Source organism: Myodes glareolus, chromosome 18 (assembly GCF_982192425.1).
Source record: "Myodes glareolus chromosome 18, mMyoGla1.1, whole genome shotgun sequence".
Lineage (NCBI taxonomy): Eukaryota > Metazoa > Chordata > Mammalia > Rodentia > Cricetidae > Myodes > Myodes glareolus.
The window spans coordinates 59,353,596-59,376,621 of record NC_142043.1 but is presented as its reverse complement, the minus strand read 5'-3'; the positions used below and the strand labels follow the sequence as shown (position 1 = coordinate 59,376,621).

General features: G+C 38.5%; 1 protein-coding gene across 4 annotated transcripts in view; it reads right to left on the bottom strand.

Annotated features, from left to right (window-relative positions):
- The window catches only part of Pcdh15 (protocadherin related 15), a 1,307,054-nt gene that overhangs the window by 91,501 nt on the left and 1,192,527 nt on the right, over nt 1-23,026 (bottom strand). For all 4 annotated transcript variants that reach the window (XM_085679751.2, XM_087898231.1, XM_087898232.1 and 1 more), the window contains 2 exons: nt 18,325-18,434; nt 16,363-16,503 (listed from right to left, as the gene is read on the bottom strand). In XM_085679751.2, coding sequence (XP_085535877.2) covers nt 16,363-16,503; nt 18,325-18,434 — 251 coding nt within the window. The remainder of the gene's footprint in view (nt 1-16,362; nt 16,504-18,324; nt 18,435-23,026) is intronic.

Genomic DNA, 23,026 nt, shown 5'->3' with positions numbered 1-23,026 from the left:
TACATTTCATTAATTTTATAGCAAATTACCATAAAATTGGTGTGCTAAAACATTAACTTGTGACTTTAAGTAACAAAAAATATTTTATTTTACAGTCTGTCAGTCCGAAGTTTTTCTTTAGGCTTACTGAGAAGCAGGCAGCACGAACCCCATTTGGGAAGCCCCAGGGAGGGTTGTGTCTCTCAGTAGACATCTATTATGCAAAAATCACAATTCTTTTTAAAATTAATCTGCCAGGGTCTTTCTTGGCCAGCTTCCAGAAGCTATGTGTGCTCTTCACTTCCCAATGCTTTGCTTTCTTTCAACTTAGAGTAGTTGGAGACTTCCTAGAGTTGTTTTGCCAACAGAGATCATCTTGCTTCTTTCTCTCTCACCAAGACCTTTGTAGTTGTGCTGACTCCCTGATGTCGTAGAGCTGGCTCTGTGTCTCTCACTCACCGAATCCGAGAAGTCTCTGAAGGTCAAACCTTCATGAAACCCAGAGATTTGGACATAGTGATCTCTTGGGAATGGAGGTCACCATTCTGTCTACAGTGACTTTAATTTTTGCATGTAAATTCCAGGAGACAGGTTAACAAAGCAGAAAGGTTTTTAGCGAGTTCCCAAGTAACAAAGTTAGTGAAAGTAAAATTATTTTCCAATACAAATGCTTCTATTTTGTACCTTTTATTCATGCACGAACATGACCAGGGACAGTGACTCTTAGTAATGGTTCTACCAACCTTGGGAACTCTGGGGGTTAAATGCTTTCCAAGTGCTATTTCCATTTAATTCTGTAATAAAATCTTAAGGATCATTGGTTGCCTTTGTTTTATCAATGGAGATAATGGGGCTTGAAGAAATTAAACAACATGCTGGAAATGATACAACTAGGAGAGCCCGAAACAGGACTTAGACCCAAACATCTGATAACATACACAGAATAATTTCATTATGACCTCAGTTATATCATTTAAAAATTTAAGAGAATATTTAAAACTCTTCAAATATTGTAATTCAAAAAAAAGGGCACAGAGAATTTTATGTCAATAGATTTTTTAAAAAGTACTTTTATGCTTATAGGTATCAGACATTTTATTATTCTTCTGTATTTGAAAATGTAAGACATATTCTATTACTGGGGCATTTGCAAAGCTTTCTAAGTTTTAATAAGTACATTTGAGGCTGGGAACAGAATAATGAAATGGGATGCAGGAGCCGAAGTTTACTTTAAAACTACTTCGAAGAATGGATGAACTAGTTGAAATGAACATGGTCTTTGGGGTGTGTCTCTATGAAGTCATATTTGATCTCACTTTAATCAACAGGAAATCATTCAAAAACAGAATGAACAAACAGTGAGACCTCACATCCCATGTACTGAATTCTGCTGCCAACTATACTTGTAAAAGAAATCAGATTGCCACTAACATGGGATGGGGAGACTAAATTATGATACATCTATAAGGCAGATGATGAAAGTTATTAAGTCACTGAAATGGCGTTTCTGAAAAGTACCTAATGACATAAATTATTTTGGACATTATAATAATAAATAAAAAGAAACAGTCCCAGATTTTAAGAGCACACACAATGAAAATTGTGTTTGTGTGCCTGTAGCTACAACAAAATCGTTTAGGAGAAAGTATATCGAGGCTTAAAAGAACAAAAATGTGGAAATGTAAATTAAATTTCTTTTTATACACAGTTTATAATTTTATATAACAAAAGACACTGTTTTTCTAACTAAAATAAATCAATTTAATGAATAAAAGGAAACAGAATCCCAAAATTATAAAACAATATTCTCTCTCACACACAAATCCTGCAGTGTGCTTGACCACGCCCATTACACGTATTTTCTACAATGTGTTAAGCAAAGAGGAGACACTGTATGAATATTTACTTATTCTACACAAATAAACTAAGGATAAAAACCTACATTTTCCCCTATGAAATAAAAATATGACTTTGTGATTTTTCTGGGTCATCCGTTTATAAGAAGGTATTTCCAACTTGTATATAACTTGCTTGTGAAGATTTAACCAAGAAGGAAACACTGAACAGAAACAATGATCATGCGAAATACCATCTAATTATTCTTTAATCTGTTTATTTTCACTTAGTTCATTAATCACTGGTGCACAACGTATTAAATAATTAAATTTTACAGAAAAGTTGGAAGCAATTTAAGATGGAGCAATGTACTTGCAACTATTTAGTGTAATGAGTGTGCTAAATTTAGCCTTTGAAAAGTACATAATGAATACCTGTTAGCATTTCACAGTTCTTGTAGTAGGTCATTAACTCTAAGCATTACTTCCATCCACTCCTAAACTACTTACTAGAAAAAAAAATGTCTGAAGCAACACAGCTTCATAAATTTGTTCAGCTATTCACCAGCTAATAATTTTGAGCACAAGTCAGTAAAAATGAAAAATAAAATTATAATAGAAAGTCAAATTCTAGTAATAGAACCTTCAAAGAATATTCTGTTCCTTCTCATAGAGCTCCACACTGCTCACCCAAACATTACCTCAAACATATCAGGGTTCTAATTTCTTTATGAAAAGGTGAAATTTTTTTTGTCTTTCCCAGTTAGTCAGTCTCTTTTCATCTTTCATTTTTATCATAGACTTTTATCACCACTACCTGACACCCCATAGGTTACCTCCACATCTCATGAACTATGAGGATCTACATCTCCCATGGTCAAGAGGACACACCAACTCAAGCCAACCAGGATTGTCCCCAACAGACACTTCCAAAGGCTAGAAAGTTAGTGTCCCAGCTGTCTTGGTGGCATTGTTGTAAAAACTATATTAGTTTCTAATATTGTTTGTTTCTCAAGTGTCTATCTTTCCTTAGATCCTGTTTTACTTGAACTTTGGTTGTAAAGCCTTAGAGGATTTTTCTAATCAATTCTTCTCACGAGTCAGCCAAACATGACTTTCATCATTTCTACCCAGGTATCCTAACAAGGAATAGTTGAGAATAATAAAAATATCATGCTTAAAATTTTCCACCATCCAATGAGATAAACACATTTTACCCCTAAAGAAAGTTGAGTTTTCACAACTTTAGAAAATATAATAAATACTGACACTTGATATGAATTCCAGGTCTATTTAATACCAAAGACAGGGATGTGAGAGAATTGCACAAATATCCATATTCCTTTTTCTGTAATCTTTGCTAATGTAGATTTTTAAAATAACATTTTCTCCTTGTTTGCTTTATTGCTGTATTTAGCCTCCTTGCTAATGTCTTGGAATGTCTTCTATGGAAACAGTGTATGAGCAAAGCTGAGCCACTGACCTGCCTAGTGTTCTTGCTGCCCTTGTATGTTTTAATAAAGCAGGCAAGCAGCTCTGTATGTCATACAGTCAAGATGGAAAATCCGTGCTGTATGTAAATAACTAGCAAAAAGACTTTCCAAATAGAAAGTGAAAGCATTTAGAATAATAATTTCCTTTGAACTTCTTGTCTGTAATTATTTTTAAAGCTATTATTTAGGGATTTAATTCTCTACAAGTTTCCTGAAGAGGTGATAACAAGAACAAGATTGATTAATGGAACTTATCAAAAGTCCTGGGAATAAAGGAATGAATTAGATTTTGAAGAATTGACTGTTAGACTTGCATTCTAAATAATGACTAAAAAGAATGGCAAACTAAATTTATGTTTATTGTTTCTGAGTCATAAAATTTCCAGAAACACTGTTACAGCTTAAATCACATATTGACCTTCACACAGTGATAGTGTATGACTTCAATACTCCACTCTTACCAAGAGGCATGGTAATTCAGACAAAAACTAAACAGAGACATGCTGGTACTAACTGATATGATACATCAAATGACCTAACAGAACTTTTTACTAAAATACAAAAGAATATAACATCTTCTCAGTACCTCATGGAACTTTCTCCAAAATTGACCACATACTTCACACAAAGAAAATCTCACCAGATACAAGAAAATTGAAACAACACGCTGTTCTCTATCTGACCACCACAGTTTAAAACTGGGTATCATCAACAACAGAACTAACAGAAGTTTACAAACTCTCTGAAATGGAACAACTTACTACTGAATGAAAAATGGGTCATTGAAGAAGCTATCAGAAGATGGAAAGACCTCTCAGACTCATGGGATGGTAGAATTAATACAGTAAAATGGCCAACCTACCAGAAACAATTTACTGATTCAATGTAAGACCTATTCAAATCCCAACAGAGTCCTTCACAGGTCTTGAAGGGACAAATTTCAGCTTCATATGTATCTTAGGGTTTCCATTGCTGTGAAGAGACACCGTGGTCATGGCAACTCTTATAAAGGGAAACATTTAATTCAGGTAGCAGCTGAGAGTTTCAGAAGTTTAGTTCATTACCATTATGGTAGCAGATGTTGGCACGCAGGCAGACATGGTGCCGGAGAGGTAGCTGAGAGTTCTAACGGGAAGTGGTCTGTCTCACTGGGAGTAGCTTGAGCATAGGAGACCTCAAAGCCTACTCCTACAGTGACAAACTTCCTCCAACAAGACCACACCTATGTCAGCAAGGTTACACCTTCTTTGAGCCTATGAAAGTGCAGAATAGAGCAAGGCAGTAATATCAAGCAGAGATAGAGAAGGAAAGAATGTGGAGTCAGAGAGACTCCATTTAGCTGCTGATGGAAAAAGATGATGGAACTTTACCCAGTAAGTCATAACCTTGTGGCAATACATAGAATAATAAAAATGGGTTATTTTAAGATGTAAGAGTTAGTTAATAAGAAACCTAAGCTTAGAGGCCAAGCAGTGCTGTACTTAATATAGTTTCTGTGTGATTATTTCAGGGCCGCCAGGAAACGAACAAGCAGCCTCCACCTACACTGCAACATTACTGCTGTATTCCTCACAATGATGTCTTACTGAATACAAACATCTGAGGACAAGGGTCTGTTTTTGGGCCACCTGCCCTCTTCTCATACAGAGAAAAATGCTGTGTCTAGTGAGCAATCAATGTGGCCTTATCGATTCAGCCCTTCACTTTGATTCCAGTGGCAAGGAAATAAGGCTCTTGGGGCCACATGACAGAAACAAAATCATGTTAGGCATATACCCTTAGATTAAAAGATTCATAGTTGTTTTAAGGGACAAAATAACTTTAAAAGAGTTACTCTGCTTGGAAGGTGTGTGTGTATGTGTGTGTGTGTGTATGTGTGTGTGTATGTATGTATGTTTGTGCACATAAAGACTACTAAAGTAATGCTCTGATTTAAGTTGTTACATATCTTTTGATGTGTCCCATTCATATAATAATTTAAAACATTATTGTTGTGAACAATATATAATATGCATGTATTTCCTACATAATGAAATAGGAAATACAGTCTAGATATTTGCATCTTGAATAAGTCCTCTTTCCTGTCTTTGGGTGGTTCATCCTAAGGATTGAATTCAGATTCTTGCCTGTGCTATGCAAGTACTTCCCAGCTGAGTAACATTCCCTATTCTATAAATTATCTTGATTCTATACAACTTGCACTAAGTACAAAGGAAGGACATTTTAAAAAGAGAGACTGGGGCAAGCAAAGGAATTAAGGCAGCTATCCTTGAAGTAGTTTTAAATAAAAAAGAAATTGCTTCTGTGGCAGGGTCTCACATAGCCCAGACAGGCATCAAGCTAGCAGTGTAGCCTATAATGACCTTGAGACTCTTAACCTACAGCTTCTACCTTCTATTTACTGGGGTTGCAGGCATGCACCTCTACATCAGGCTATAACTCCTTAAGGTTAAATGAACATGGTCAATATGGAAACAGAAAAAGAGTTACCTAGATGCTTAATAGAACTGGAAAGACTTACATGAATATTATTCAAAGAACAAGACTAACAAGGACAGGTTATAAATCCTTTACCAGTCCCCGAGGTGTAATCTAAGATAATAGAGATCTCATCTCAAGGTCAAAAGAACATCATTTCTATAGCTTGTTATGCATGTGTTCATCAATTTTACCATGGAATATACTAGGTTGTATTAGCTACTTTCATATCCAGTACTTATCTTTATGTTTAATTTTTAGAAAGTTTCTAAATTCTAGACAAACCATAATGCACTTAGCAGAAACTATGTCATGCAGAAACGGTACAAAATTCTCTAAAGCAATTGGCAATAACATGTGAATAAGTATAGCACGGTCTTTACATACATCATAAATGTCAAAGGTCAGGTTAAGGGGCTAGCGTGTGACTTCTGAAAAATATACAACTACCGTGAGTGAGAACTGGGGCAGAATCTCCAGGATGGAAAAACAAAAACCAAAAGCAAAACGTGAGAGTGAATTAGAGCAATTGACAATGGGAAAGTGCTTTGTTCACAGAAAGCAACTGTACAGAGAATTACATCACATTTACTACAAAAATTATGCAACGTGAAGGCAAAGGTGTGGTCACAATGGCCCCTGAAATAATATCCTCCCCTCTACAGTGCTGTCCCTGCTTGATCGACCCACAGAATCAAGCTCAAAATTCATCTTCTGTGAGATTCTCCACACATCACCCGTGTCCTGGTGAGAGAAACTGGGGCACTGCAAAATGGAATAATGTCACATCCTTCTCCTCATGAAGAAATCAAGGCCAGATGTGTCTGTTCCCACTTGACAGGGACCACTTATCATTAAAAGTTTCAAAACTGGGACGCTTTGAAATTAAGGCTAGTCATCAGGGGTTGATGTGGATCGAAGCAATGAAAGTTCATTTTAAAAGGAGAAGAGTGCAAGCGAAGAAATTAAGATGCCCTTATTCTTGGAAGTCATTTTTAATCTGCTTTTGACTCTGGTTGTCTTGAGACAGGCTAGGTCCAGGCTGGAATTGGTTTACTCTGTAGCTGAAGATGACAGCAACAACCGATGCTCCTGTCTCTGTATCTAGCCCCAAGAGAGAGGATTACGGGTGTGGAGCACCACTCTCAGCCATATTTATTACTCGAAAGTAAATAGATGTAATGAATATAGGATCAAGAAAAGCGGCCGCCTAGATGTTTTGTTGAATGGGGATCACACTTCAGTTGAGACCAAGACTCACTTAAAGGGTCATTTCCGCTCACACTCCTTGCACGTGGCACTTCTATGGTACTTCTTTTCTCTAGATAAACACAATGAGTGTGAAGAACATGAAGTCTTGAGGGCATATGTATTATTGACACACACACAGCCATGCCACGGGTCCCAGTGCTTCAGAACCACGGCAAGGCTTTTCTCAAATGAAAGGTCAAGCCTTCTCTTGGTCTAATCATCGATATTGACAGTGTAGAAAAAGTAATCAGCTGCAGCGACCCCCTCCTGGAAGGCGGCAGCCTGAGACGGCTCACGCCAGAGACCGCCTGCGGACACCAGCCACCTGCCTCTTTCTCCTTGCTGCTGCGCGTTATGAAGATGCTCAGTTTCTGAACTTCTGTGCATCTTCAACAGAGTGCATGGATCACCTGACCACAGCTTTTCTTTATGTGTGTCTACCAGTTCTTCAGTCCTTGCCACCCCAGTCTGGTCACCCCCTAACTTAGGCAGTGCCTAGCAGGTACCTTTGAGGTCAGAAACACCACCGAATCCCTGGGAGCTGAAGTTATAGACAGGTGTGAGCCACCAGAAGTGGGTGCTGGAAATCAAACTAGAGTCCTCAGAAAGGGCAGTGAGAGCTGACAACTACTAAGCCGTCTCCTCAGCTCTAGAAACTAATATTGTGATCAGGGAATAGTGGTCAGATACAGAACATCTTCCTAGTATAAGCACAGCCCTGGGTTCTATCTCCAGTCTTTAAAAGAGTTTTTTCTCTATAAAGCATCGGCCTCTCACTTATTCTATAAGTTTACTAACAGCAGGTTTGATGCCTAGTGTTTCTGCCTTCATGTATGTCTGTGCGTTGGGCCATACTCTTCATGACTCTGCACAGACGTGGTAAAGACTCAGATATGCCTGACCTATCTCACACTCAGCAAGGCCAAAGGCACACAGATAAATATCATTATTCTTGGCTGCAGTTGCCCTGGCTTTCAAGAATAGGTGAGCTTCGCTGGGCAGAGCACCTCCAAAGTGAGGGCAATTATTTCCGTTGGTGAGGCTGAACTGTGAATCAGGTGTGTCATGATATTTTATTTGTATTTTAATAAATTATAGCTTGCCTGAAGCTCAGAGTGCAAAGTTGGCCATGCTAGTCAGCCATACAGGCCAGCAGTGGTGGCACACACCCCTAGCAGCCACGTTAGTTAGCTATAGAGGCTGGGTGGTGGTGGTGCCCACTTTTAATCCCTCACTAGAGAGGACTATAAGGCAGGATGAGACAGGAACTCGCTCTCTTTTTCAGTCTGAAGATTTTGTAGAGGTAAGAACTCTCTAATGGTTGGCTGCCTTGCTTCTCGGATCTTTCAGCTTGAACCCCAATATCTGTCTCTGGGTTTTTATTATTCATGCTACCCAGGTGTAGTCCTCCTACAGGAACCAGATTTCTCCTCTCAAACAACTCTGCAGCTGAGAGGATGACTGGGGAGACACACCTTGTCCAGCACTGGTTAACTGTGCAAGCTTCTTGCCCCTGCCCCGATTCTCCCTATAGTCAAACCTAAGGTTCACGCCAGTCCTCTAAGGGTGGAGCTGACCACTGACACCCTTATCGGTTCATCTTCTCAGCACAGCCACACAGACGGAAATGCCTCTGTGCCTTTTCACGATTGCTCACCTCAGCTTGCTATGGAGCCTAGCCTATTAGGTCTGTTGGACTCAGGGTTGTTGCTCTAAAACAATGCTGAGATTTATCTTTGTCTAGTTAATGAGATTCCCTCTCCCCCAACAATCAAGAACCAGCAGGTTCAGCTGCTTTTAAAATCAGATCAAAATAAAGTATTTCTCTCAGTAGAAAAAAAACGTCCACTACTCAGGGGCTGTAAGGAGTAAAATAAACGAAAACCTACATAACAGGTGTACTAAATCTTCGAGAAATTATCAAATGTCAGCTATGCTATTGGAGACTTGAGGTCTTTTGTCACTGAAGCAATGGAAATACGACTGAGTTACATGCTCAGAAAACACAGGGAAAACCCAGGCCTGACTGTGCTGGGCCTTCTACAATCAGTGCAGTCGAACCAGCCTGACAAAGAGGCCAGGCTGCTCTCTGGGTAAAGAAGAGGCAGCCTTTATTGATTTGCTGGCATAGGTTAATGGGCAAGTATCATCTTGTCTGAATGACTTCAGATGCTTGTTATAGCTTCTGAGAGACTAGGAGGGCACTAGTTCTGCCCCAAGGGAGAGTCAGCATGTCTGCACACAGGCCTGGAAGGAATTGACCCAGAGGTTCAGACAAGAAAGGAAGGACAGACATGTCAAGGTTTTCCATTCAGTTACAGGCACTATTGAGCATCCAAAAGCCCATGAAGCCAAAAGGCTTATTTAGCTTTTCTCTCCATAACCCTGGTTTTATGCTTCAGACCCAAGTTTCCTTTCTCCTATACGAGGGACTACAGATGGCCTTTGTGTATGCTAGGCAAGCATTCTTCCTCCGAGTTACATCCAAACCCTGATCAAAATTAAATATCTGTAGACTAAATAGAGTTGACTCTTACTCATAAACAGTAAAAGGTTCATGTCATCTAGAAGAAAATAATGATGATTTATCCCTGTATTTTATATTGCTTAGACAGTTGCTTCAATTTTCCATTTTCAGAAATGATGTTTTAGTTCTATGCATTATTTAATGAACTTCAGTTATATGCATACTTTTGTGTGCATTAAATTGAGTTACTTACTCTCCATGGAGCAAGTGTCTTTCTGATTGCAGAAGCACAGGGACCCATTGTATCGTTGAGGACTCTTATTATGAATAGAGCATTTGTGCTTTCTATTTTCGGGAATGGAGTATAAGCTTTAAAAACTTTTTAATTCAATAAACGATCTTGACTTGATTCTTAATTCAAACTTGGACTAAAAAGCTTAGCAGAAGCTCAGATGATGGCACTGGTAACTTAGTTCAGGGAAAAAATATTTTAATATATGAACAAGGCTCAGAGTAACAACACATACAATTGTCAGTTGCAATCATTAGAGGAAATTGAAGAAGGAAGAAAATTACATCTTTTGTGATTTCACTTGTGGTCAGTTCTCAAAGATAAGCAAGGAGACCATTTTATGCATTCCTAATCTCTTAAATACTTTTTATTAGTTATTTATTGGTCCTAAGAATCAGATCCATGGGCATTGTGTATGCTAGGCATCTACCACTGAGCAAAATTATCAATAATTATTTGAAACATGATCTTTTCAAGCAGTTTGGGCTATCCTTTAACTACGTATGCAGCTCAGGTTAGCTCATTACCCTTCTGCTTCTGCCTGCTGAGCGCTGGTGCTTAGATTTTTAACCACCACTCGTGGCTAAGAGGCCTAAAACGTTTGAGATAAAAATGCTACACACGACAAGGCATTATTTTAAACCAGTCTCCATATTTGAAATAAACGAATTATTCGCAAAGCATTGATCGTACCTAGCATTTTTATGGTGAAGACCATACTATGTAGCATGCTTCAGTTTTGTTGCTTGAGTTGCGAGAAGAATGTTTTTGTAAGTCAGTCAATAACAAATAGTCATTAGCATTATCTGTCACAGACCTTCTGTCTGAAACCGGAGAAAGCCAAGAAAATGAAATGTATTACAAGCTTGTACCCTAAAGCGAAACCATAAAATGAAATCAATAGCATTTGAGTCTGTTTTATCACCAGTTTAAGCTTATCTTAATTGCTCTGCCATTTGTTCCTGATTGAAGGCCTAGTTAACGGAATCAAAAATATGATGGCATACTTGTGAAAAGATTTGGTTTTCTCTTCGACATTTAAAGATAATTATAATTTTACAATAAAGCAAAACTTGCCGCTTTAGTTGTGGAATTACATAAATCCACCCCAGTCATAAAGTTTCATGTTGCTTCTTTTACACTACATAAAAATGAAGCATTTGGGTATCGCTGTGGCAGAAATGCTGTCATACTTTTCTGTGCAGGGTCTTGTGGTTATCAGCTCTGCAGAGCATGCTTTGAGACACAGGATATTTTACTTTGTGGACTCAGGAGCAATTGGGTTGGGGTGGGGAGACACAGCACATGCACAGAAACTAAAGAGGTGCCAGTGTTCAAGACAGATGGTCTATTAGAAATACCTACGCTCTTATGATCAAAATTATTTGATCAAAAGCAGTGTTGCACGTGGGGACTGAGCAAGGATGTGCCGATACTGTCAGAATGGGATGAAGGTGTAGGGGAGATCTAGAAAACAGAGTAGGAGATGCCATAGGAGCCAGTCTAACTTTACCCCAAGAAAGGTAATCCCTCAAATGGGCTGTTCCCATAGTAAGTGATAAGTGACAACAGAAACCTGGCACATTCTTCTCATTACAGCGCTGATGTGGCTCATCTTCAGTATAGCCAAAGCTAGAGAGCCAATGTGGGCAAAGTGGAGGGGAGTGGTGCTTAGGCACCGAGTCTTTGGGTGGATGAGTACTGTGATATTTATTTGATGCTGTTGTTCTGGCACTCCATCCTTTCACAATTTGGCCTTAACTTTCCAGATTCGTTCCTGCATTGAACAAATACCCAATGGGCATATTTATATACTCTGTTTTTAAGGTTATTGTTATACACCAATTTTGCTTTTATTGGGATAAGAACCAACAGGGCCCCATGCCTGCTAGAAATACCCTAACATTATTCTGTGCCCCACTCAATATTAGTAATTCTAACAAAAACTTGTACATGAATGAGGCTCAGCTTATTACAAGTATTCTCACCCTATAGTCGTACTAAATTAGGACTCAGAACAGAGCCACGGGTCATAGCTTTTTAAAGACCACATTTTAAAGATTTACATTTAATTTTCAATTAAATATCTCCTTTAAAAATTTCATATATGGGTATAGTGTATCTTAATAACCCCATCTCATAACTCCCTACAAAAGAATATGTATTGTTTCAATATCTTTTCTAATCTTTGATTTAAAATACTTTTTTCTGGTTGATAAATGCTTAAAAATACTGCAGTTTAAAAACCTGAAATTGTAAAACAATAAGAAGAAAGTTATAGGGAAATTCTTTGCATTGATTGAGACATGATTCTCAATGCACAAGGAACAAAAGCGAAACTTCAGAGGCAATTCCTTCAGATAAAGAGACTCGGCAGAGCGCAGGAAATAGCACTGGGGCGAAGAGTGTACGACAGATTAGAAGAATACATTTTCCAACATATCTGACAATATATTATCTGAACATATTATATTAGAAAGTTAAAAAAATCTTAACAATAAGAACAACCCAAAAAATGATTAAATGGCATCAACAGATATTTCTCAAAGGAAAAATGCAAATGACCAGTAAAATATATGGATAATTATCAATACCTCATCTGTCAGGGAAATGAAACCAAAACAACAGACGCCACCTGAGACTAGACAGCAGCTAATTAACAAAAGCTAAACATAATAAATGCCTGCAGGCAAACAGAAAACAAACCCTCTTGTTGAGAAACACGTTTTTAAAAAGAAGAATACAATTCTCCTCCATTGATACTAAAGTTGCACAATCATTTTGAAGAACAGTACGAAATTTCTTTGTCAAATTAAAATTAGATGAGCCATAAAAACCACTCATCCATTCTACTTCTAGGTAAAAAGCACAGGAAATAAAACCAGCAGCCAGAGAGAAGACCCCAAACACAGCCATGATCACAATAGGTAAGCTATGAAATCAGTCTAGATGTCCGCTGTCCGCCAATGGATGAGTAGGGAATACTGCTACGTACACATGCAATGCAACATAATTCACCCCCAGACAAGAATGAGACTTTGTTATCTGCAGTAAAGAACGTGGACATGGGGGAAAATAAGTGAAACCATCCACTCACAGAAGGAGGAGCACTACACCCTTTCTCAAATGGAGGACCTACAAAAACTAACCTCAGTATAGGTTTTCATTGAACATGGGTTTTTACTGAATCTCATATTATGTAATTAATACATATTAATAAAAAGGAGAATATAATTTTTTATTCGGAAGTGTGTTTAAAAATGAATTAAAATATTTACTTTAATATAAAAATTAATGCTTTAAATTTTATTTAAAGACAAACTTCCTCTTGCCCCACCCCCTCAATTTAGGGATGTTACCAGAAGTTGCCTGTTAAGGTATAGAGAGTCAAAAGTGCTCTGTTTAAAGTAACTTCTCTCTCTCTTTCTCTCTCTCTCTCTCTCTCTCTCTCTCTCTCTCTCTCTCTCTAGATCAATCTATCATCTATCATCTATCTACCTCTCCATTCTCTTTGGTTTATTAAATGTTATGCTATTTCACTTGATTTTTTAAAGATTTACTTATTATGTATTTATTTATTTCTAGTGTGTGGCCATGCATCATGACCCAAGACACACCTGTGAATCTCAGTGAACAGTATCCTTTCACCCTGGAGTGTCCAGGGATCAGACGCTGGTTGACAGGTGCCTTTCCCCAAGGGACCATCTCACTCAGTGACCCAAAGGTCAAGCTGAATCTGTGTTCCCAGGCTGTGGGCATTTGTACTTGACTCATAATGCACTGACTCTGCTCACTACTGTGTCTGACCTAACATCTTTTGGATCACGCGAGACCTTATACTGTGTTAGCAAATCACTGCTTCCAAGAGTTAATTATGATGTCAGGTAGCATCCAAGAACCATAGCAGAGATTTGCTCACTTTGTGGTAAGTTTCCTGTGGGTAGTATCCATTGGTTGTTTATAGGAATCTTTTCCTCAACCATGCGGATTTGGAGATTGATAGCAATTGCTCTTTCCAGCTAAGCAACCTTACTTAAGTCACTTACTTAAGGCCCCACCTTCAGGGCTTTAAAGCCTGAATGGAGTGGCTGGAGAGACGGCTTAAGTGGAGTACTTGCTCTTTTAGAGGATCTACTTCTAGTTCCCAGCTCTCACACTGTAGCTCACAGATAATACCCATTATTATTGATATTTTTAATGCCTTAATTTATAAATTTCCTTATCCTGTAACTTAACAAAAAGCATGTAATCACTGCCACAATGGGATGAGTCTTTCTGAACAACTTGAATTTTATGTTTTGGGTAGCAGTCGTCAGTTTTGTTTCAAGAAAAAAATATCACTTATTTTTTTTGAGGTCAGAGTTGTTTTGTGTTGGCATTATCTTTAAGAGATAACATGGAGATATTCAGAGATGGATAGGATGTATCTGATGGGATTTAGAAAAAACATGATGGCAGGTAGCTGGAATTGTAGAAGAGATGTTAATATTTCTCTGTGATGGTCAGGTAAGAGTTAGATACTGAAATATGGAAAAAAATGAAATTTATGCCCTAGCAAGGCTGAAGCATGCATGGGCAGCCCATATATGGTGGTTCTGTTGCACTTGTCCACATTGGGTTTCATAGTCTAAGTTGATGAGGACGACTGGCCAGGTCTCTTCCTCAAGAAGACACCAGATCTCATTACAGATGCTTGTAAGTCACCATGTGGTTGCTGGGAATTGAACTCAGGACCTTTGGAAGAGCAGGCAGTTCTCTTAACTGCTGAGTCATCTCTCCAGTCCCCAGTAAATTGAAATATGCCCAACTTTAATCCTAACACTAAAAACCACTAGTCCATACTGTCTTAAACTCTAATGCTGAATCTATGAAATAAATTCTATAATCACCTGTTTTAATTCTCATTCACATTTTAAATCCATTTATAGAACAGTTATAAAATTCACTTTGAAAATGATTTTATGAACAATCACTTGATAAAGAAGTCACAATAAAGTACAACTTTGGTGAATTAGATTCTTATTTTTATTAATATATTGTACAATAGAGTTAAAATCCTTAGGGTAGCTAATTTTGTAGCAAAGTAAAACCTTTAGACAATTAATTAATTAACCTCAATTTACATAATGGTCTACTTATTTGCATAGTTAATGGACTAGGGATTGATTACAGGCTATTAACAGTTATTAATAAATGCGACAATGTTGGAAATGCATGTGTCTTCACTTCAAAGAGAAGGCAAAGGTTGGTCACGAAATGTTAATAGCAATATTCAAAAAAACAGGCAGGGGTCAAATGAACATGTGCCTTTTAGACTTCAGGCATTTCTGTGAGGTAATTCATGAGCATTTCTTAGCTGGTCTCATCACTGCATACCCACCAGAGCACAGCCAAGCATATACCTGGGCACTGGATAAACTTCCACTGCATTCCATTTTACGTTTACACTATAGTGAAGGGAATTACTTGTATTATACTTATACAGAGAGCTTACCATCTTTCTATTCTGAAAATTATAGATAGTCATTTTGAAATACAAGATCTTACCCCCTGAGCCTGCAGTTAAATTTTCCTTTGAAAGCTATTTGTTTCAATGAAAAGTGATAGTTACAATTCAATTAGCTTTTTCCACGTGCTATGTTTACAAGCTACATAATACCCTTCTTTTAGATCATATTATCTGTTTTAGCCAACAAGGTCTACGCCGCTCTTTTATAACATTTTATCTGTTGGTTTGTCCAGAGAAGTTTTCAGTCTATAGAATCTTCTACCTTTCTCTAAAAGTGTAAATGCTTGCATTTACAGGGTTTTAAAATTGCATCCATTTAATCCATTGTGTGTGCGCACATGTGGGTTCATCACAGGTAAGTGGGAGTCAGAGGAGAACTTGAAGGAATCACTTCCTCAACCATGGGGACCTGGGGAGGGACCTGGGTGGTCATCTCATCATCACACAGAAATGCATGGCAATCAAATGGGATGCCACATGTAACTTGGCATTACTGTTAATCACTAATTCAGAAATATTAAAATACTATACTTTTATTATCGTTCGCTCCCTCTCTGTCTCTCTGTGTGTACCTTGGGCATATGCATGCCTCCATATGTGTGTGGAGGTCAGACGATTACATTCAGGCATTAATTCTTTTCTTCTACGATGAGGATTCTGGGATCAATCTCATGTCTAGGCTTGGTGGCAAGCACCTTCACTCACTGAGTCATCTTGTCAGCCCACTAGTTATGGTTTTTAATGTGCTTTTCCCTCTGTTCTCATGTAGTCAGTGTCTGGTGCTCATGCATCCATTGCAGTATTGTTAGCCATGCTCCCAGGCTCTCAAAGGGTCGACTTATGCAAGTGAGGTTAGTATAATAGTATTTTGTACATTATCTGTAAATAGAACGTATGTTATTATCTCATCCCTAGAGTTGCCATGTCATCTGCTACCAGCCACTGAAGAGGTTCCGACGGCATTAAAATATAGCTTTATTTTATGCATATGTAATTCCTTATCAAACCGGCAAAACCTCCCACAAAACATATTCATTCTCTTCAGCAATGTAGCTTACTTTTTGAAGGAACCCGGAGATTGGCGAGGACCACTTCCAGAGAATCTGCTTGCACCCGAAGCACGTAGCTGGTCCGTGTTTCGTAATCCAGTGGTGCGTTCACGTAGATAACCCCTGTGACATTGTTGATTCCGAACTTATCTGGAATTTAAGATATAGCTCCTTAGTTTCTTCACATGACAAAAAAAATTCTCTTTAAAGGGTGTTATGGTTTCAACAGCACTAGAAACATCAGAAAGAATTGTTAAGCTTCAAAGTGGTAGGGTTCTGGTATTCAGAAACACATTCCTGCTGTTGGGATTATCAATGTGTGTTCCCTAAATGGCGTTCAGACTGTAGCTTTGGTTGCATGTTATTTTGAGTCTGCTGGGTGCAAGTGCTCAGCTGGCAATCTTCCTGTCACCGTGATGTTAGATGGTCCTGCTTTAGCAGAGCCTTTCTCTTACAGAATCTCCTTGCGTTTTGCTTAAAACAAAACGCAAGGGTTTTTGTAAAAACCCTTTTTTACAAAGGGTGTCTTCTCCTTTTACTCTTCACATGCATCTAATACTGCAGATTTGGTGTCCGGCTATAAACCCCGAATATAGTGTTTGTAATTTAGCTTGTAGGTTACTTTTATACAATGCTTTTATTGTTATTTATTATTATTATTATTTGCCTTGGTTGCTTTTTTAAAGTTCGTATGTAGGTAATTTAAGTGGAAAGAAGGGAGCGTTGTCTACTGGTATAGTTCTCCATTGCCTCCTTCCCTACATCCCTCCTTACTCTTCTCTGTAGTGATCAACACCTTTTGAAATACTCTACATGCATGCTTAACTGTAACTGGATTGTTTAATTTTGAGCTCATGGGGAACATGCTTGTTTGCTTTTCTCTACACTCCTAGTAGCTGGAAGACTCGTTATCACAGAACTGACACACAGCATTTGCTGGAGGAGTAAATGGATATACTGCATAAAACAGCCACTGTGGTAGAAGCTGTTGATAAATAGAGCTTATTGCTACCTTCAAGGGCAAGGACAGGGCGAGCATCAGAACAGGCTGAGAAGCTACAGCTTTTCCAGCTTTGGAAGCACTGGGGAAAGGAGGTTCATTGCCTGAAGGAGGAGATGCCATGGTGGAGAGAAAACAGAGGATCAATAAACAGCAGGTGGATGAGAGCTTCCTGAAGGGGCAGCCCACTCTAGTGAGCGGTGGGGACCTAAACCATTCAGGCAGTCTCAAGACTGTCCTTTCAGATGCCAAGGAGCACCCATGTTCATTCTTTGATTAGATACTCAAAGTAATCGCCTATATTAAATATGTATTAAACATCCTCAGCTAGTCATCACATCCCAGGATGTTTAAGGCCTCAGAAGAGAAAGCAGCAGACAAGTGTTGAAGTGCATTTCAGTGGAGGAGGATGATATTGCTCCTAGTGGGAACATGGTGGGGACATAGTGGGAGATGATGTCGTTCCTGGAATACAGCACATGACCACCGTTCTGAGCATGGCTGAGAGACTAAATTCAAAACTCCTGTTAACTGATTTGAAAGTTTGGAGCATTGTATTACATAATACACCTGTCTGTTGGCACTGATATGGCTCTTTTGGTATCTATACTTATATAAGCTTCCTCAGGATTAGCGTGCCATGAGGTCAGGCATGTGGTCCACAGAAGGGAAAGAGGACTCTAGAAAATAATTATCGCTTGTGCTTGAAATAACTGTTCATTCATTTTGAAGAAATGTCACAAAAATATCACCAAAAAAGAGAGGGTAAAAGCTTCTATAACTGAATGTTAAACATTAATCAGGGCACACAATGGCTTTAGTTAAAGCAACGCGACTATTAATCAAGTTGTAAATTACATTGAAGATGGACGCAATTACATTAGGATAGAGAAAATAAGAGGTCAATCAAAAATTCACCCGATTCTACATTTATTGGTTTTGGGGGAAAACAGGCAAGATTTCGTACTTACCTTCCTCATTTCCTGCCACAATGGAGTACACAATGCTTTGATTGATAGCGGCGGCAGAAATGACACCAACTACAGTCCCTTTGGTGGCAAGCTCACTTACAGGAGGAGGCCTGCAGGGTTTAAAAATAAAAGATGGTCATTTCACTCTTTTATTCATTCATATCTGGCCTCAAACTCAGAGATTCTCCTGATGCTGCCTCGCAAGTACTGGGATTAAAGATGTGCAAGACGGATCAGTCTTCAATGGCTAGACTCACAACCAAAAATATAAACGACATTTATTTTTAAGAGTGAAACTGAAAACATAGAATTATCTACTCCTAATCCACTGATGAACAGTAATACTTTTATAAATTTTAGGCCATTTCCTTCCTGTTGCCATTCCTAAAGCATTACACAGAAATTATTTTATAGTAGGCCCATCACATTGGTTATATTAATAGAATGCCACCTCAACAGTCTTTGAAGCTTTATGTTAAAAAATGACAATTCTGATTTTAACATTTGGAAGGTTTGATCATGGGTGATTTGTATATGTGGACCAATTTAAGACGTGCTGATCCCTTTAATCAACATTTCTTGACATAGTGTGTTATTTTTGCATTTCTGTATGTAGTATGCATACATGTGTGTTCGACTGTATGTACATAGGTGCATGCATATGCATATGTGTATGAGTGCTCATGTGTGTGTGAGTGTATGCGTGTGCAGGTGTGAACACATGTCCGTATGAGTGTTTAGATGTATGGTTATATGTGTGTATTATAAATACATGTGTATATGAGTGTTCATATGTGTGAGTGTGGTTACATATATGAGCAGGTGTGCGTGCATGTATGTACACTTGTCTGTGGGGGCCAGAGATTGTTCTTGATGTTAGATGCCTTCTTCTATCACTCTCTATTTTTGAGAGTCACTGAACCTGGACAGACAAATTTCATTAGAGTAATTAGTCAGAGAGCTCCAGGGATTTTGTTTTTTCTACCTCCCCAGCACTGAGATAATCCATGTGCGCTGCCATGTCCAGCTTCTCCATGGTTACCGAGGTTCCCATCTCATTTGTTTAAGACTAACTTTCAAAGCAACTTCAAGTTTACATAAAAACTGAGAGGGAGAGAAAGGTAAAGAATTTCCCTATATACCTTCTGCTGCTCCTAGTGCATCGCTTCCTCGATGCACAAGCACTATGGATACTGTCACCACAATTTATGGTTGGGCACTAATAAGCCATTGTCACCTCAATTCTGGTATGGCATATTCTATGGCGTTGGGCAAATATTTAATTGCATCTGTCAATTTTGCCTTCATGATGTGCCTCTTCCTTCCAGGTGATCCATGACAATCGCTCATCTTCCTATTGTGTCTACTGTCTTGTCTGTTCCAGACGGCCACTCTGTTGCAATCACATATGTTGCTTTTTAGACTGGAAGCTTCGGCTTAGCAATGATCCATCGACTTCTCCATGTCTTCATGTTTGCCACCCTTTCCTTTCATCCCTGAGTAAAGTTTTATCATCTGGTTGTACTACAGGTTATTTTCAGAACTAAAGACTCTCAGGTGTCTAGAAAGTTTGGTTACTGTGCATAACACTACTGTGAATATTTCCATTCAGGCTTTTTTTGCATCATGCACATTGAAGTGGTTCCTAGGTCATCTGCTTAAAATAGGTTCCATTTTGAAGAAACCACAGGAAATTTTCTCACATTCTCTTCAACGTGATGAAAGCCCTTCCAGCCTTCAACTTTTACCAACATTTGGAATCTTGACCTAGCAGACATATAGCAATATATACTTATTTTATAGAATCATAATGGTGGCTTTGAACTTAACAGTATAATGTATACTATAAGGAAATTTTATATTAAAAGTCAGCATTAACAAATTATGATCAAAATTTCTAAGTTCCTTAGAATGTCACATCACATTATTTTTATTAACACTTATTACATGCTTTCCAAAGTACCTTCTGGACTGAAATCAGTAAGTAGATAGGAAAAATTTGTTAGCCAAACTTGTTGAAATGAAATGTAGGTCCTGTATTCTTGGTTTAGTGGACTTAAGGATATGCCCTCTGAACGATTTCTGGTCCTTATACCCATTATTCTGCACAGCTTTGTGCTGAGACTCAGTAAGTACCTGGATGACCCTACAAAATCCCCATTTTCTTTCAATTCACTATTTTCTTTAATTTGAGCATTTTATGACACCACCATTGTGTTTGTTGCTGTATTTTCAAAGTCTCAGGTCTGTAATTATGATATTGTTTACTGTAACTAGTCTATGCTGACATCAACTTCATGTACTCATGCGGCGCCCAATAGCTCAGGATTCACAACTCACCACACCATCTAAACTTGCTGTGTCTGGCATTGTTAAACGCCGGTGGAAACTACAATATTAATGTGTCACTGCTCTCCACATACAAGAACATTCTATCGTCATTTCCCCCACTTGCCGGTTGTTTTTGTATATTTGTTCTTTTCACAGAAACCTTGATTTTCTCTCTAGATTCTTCAGTATTCTAATACAGACTATTGGCCATTGTATCATGCTTTTCTTGATGCATCCCTACGTCAGATATTGAACTATAAGTACAGTCTAGGGCAATGATACACATATACACACATACACTATAAAATCCTTGATGAATAATTTTGTTCAGTTGCTCAATTCTTGTGCATGATGAACTGCTAAACATATCTAAAAGGATCTAAAAAATACTCTACCACCTTATGTTTATCTCTGTGATCACCTCACATTCCATCACTGGCCTTGAGAAAGGATAACAGCCACTTATGCCATTTTGATAAAAAAGTATAAAGTAGATACTTATTTAGCTTTAATTTACTTGCTTAATTTACTTCCATCCATCTCTGCTTACCTCTGTACTTTGTGTAGTGTGGGTTCCTTTACTAGTCATCTGAAGGCCTGGGGAGAGCTGCCTCGTAACTAAGGATGGGGAATAAACCTATCACCCTTCTTTGGCCATTGTGACATGACTCGTTGCTTTGAGTTTCCTTGTGGGACACTACAGGAAAAGCCAATGGAATTCTTTACCATGAGTTTCATTTTAACTATTAAAATAAATTATTGTTTTTTTCCTAGAGTTTAATAATGGAAATCTAAGAGAAAATTTTCTGATAATACCAATTCCAACAAAAACAGATTCAGTTAAGATTTCTGATGCTGTGATAAAACACCATTAACCAAAAGCAAGTAGGGGAGGAAAGGGTTTATTTGGCTTACACTTCCACATTGTTGTTCACCAATGAAGGAAGTCAGGACAGGAACTCAAGCAGGTCTGGATCCTTCAGTTCTATTAGAAACTCGACTGAGCAAAGCAGGGGAAGCAGAGGCCATCGAGGGGAGCTGCTGACTGGCTTGCTACCCCTGGCTTGCTCAGTTGACTTTCCAAGAGAACTCAGGACCCTTAGCCCAGGGATAACACCACCCACCATCACCATCACCCTCCCCCAGTGATCACTAGTTGAGAAAATACCTTACAGCTGGATCTCATGGAGGCATTTCCTCAGCTGAGGCTCCTTCCTCTCTGATGACTCTAAGTGTATCAGGTTGACACGCAAAACCAGCCAGTACACAGACTCTCTACATTTGCATTATATTATAGATGTACCATGCTTTTCCTACTAAGAGCATTTCACTTATGGAAACAGTGAATTCTATCTCATACTTTCTTTCTTTAGTATTTTAATCAATTTCTTTGATTAATTTTAATGCTGTTATGTTAGAAAAAGACATATGGAAGAAGTATATTTCTAAAGTAAGGTATTACCGAAATAATATATTCCATAAGCAACTAATCTCGATATTGTTGCAGTATTGGGTCAGTGAAGTAGAAATACTGTGACCTTTGAATGACACTAACATACTAAAGAACAACCGCACACTTACAAAGTTCTAAGGCTGGATTTGATCTCTAACTATAAATTTGTAGTATTTGATCTCACAAAGGAAAAGAAAGACTACTTGTTTCAGCTCTGTTGCTTAGTGGGTGAACATGTAGAACTGAACCTGGATAGGATTAAAAGGAGAGATCCATAGGGCACGGGCAGGACAGAGAGTTCTAACATGATTGTCAACTATTACTCCCTGGCATTCTTCCCTCTTGCTCATTTGTCTTCTCCTTCGTGAAGGGCACATGCTATTAATGTCTAACCAGAATAACATAATAACAGTCAGCTAAGAGACTGAGTGGCATAACTGAACATTTAACACCAGGCAGTGGTTACTCTTGACCACATCCCATGCAGGACAGAATAACTGCTACTCGGGGAGTGGTACATACGGCAGGAAGTTGAAGGTTCTCTCTTCACTGCAACCAGCAGACCTTATTGACAACATCTGTCCTTGGACTGAGTGATGTCAGTTGTCATGGGGAGTTTTTAATGTGACAAAAATCCAAAAGGGATGTTCGACCACCGACCTGAAATGAACCTAAGCCCCCAGATCTAACAACCTCTCAATCTTGACATGAGTCCTTGAACTTAGAAGTGTACCCAAGCTACCAGTTCATTGGGGATCGATATGAGCCTCATATGAGACTATCCCTGGTCTACACCTGTATGACAACACCGTGAGAGATCACAAGACAGGCCATGCCTAGTCCATGCCTGGGTTCCTGACTGCCAAATCTTCCAGATGACAAAAGGTGTGAATCTTACACTTCAGGTTTGTTGTGCTG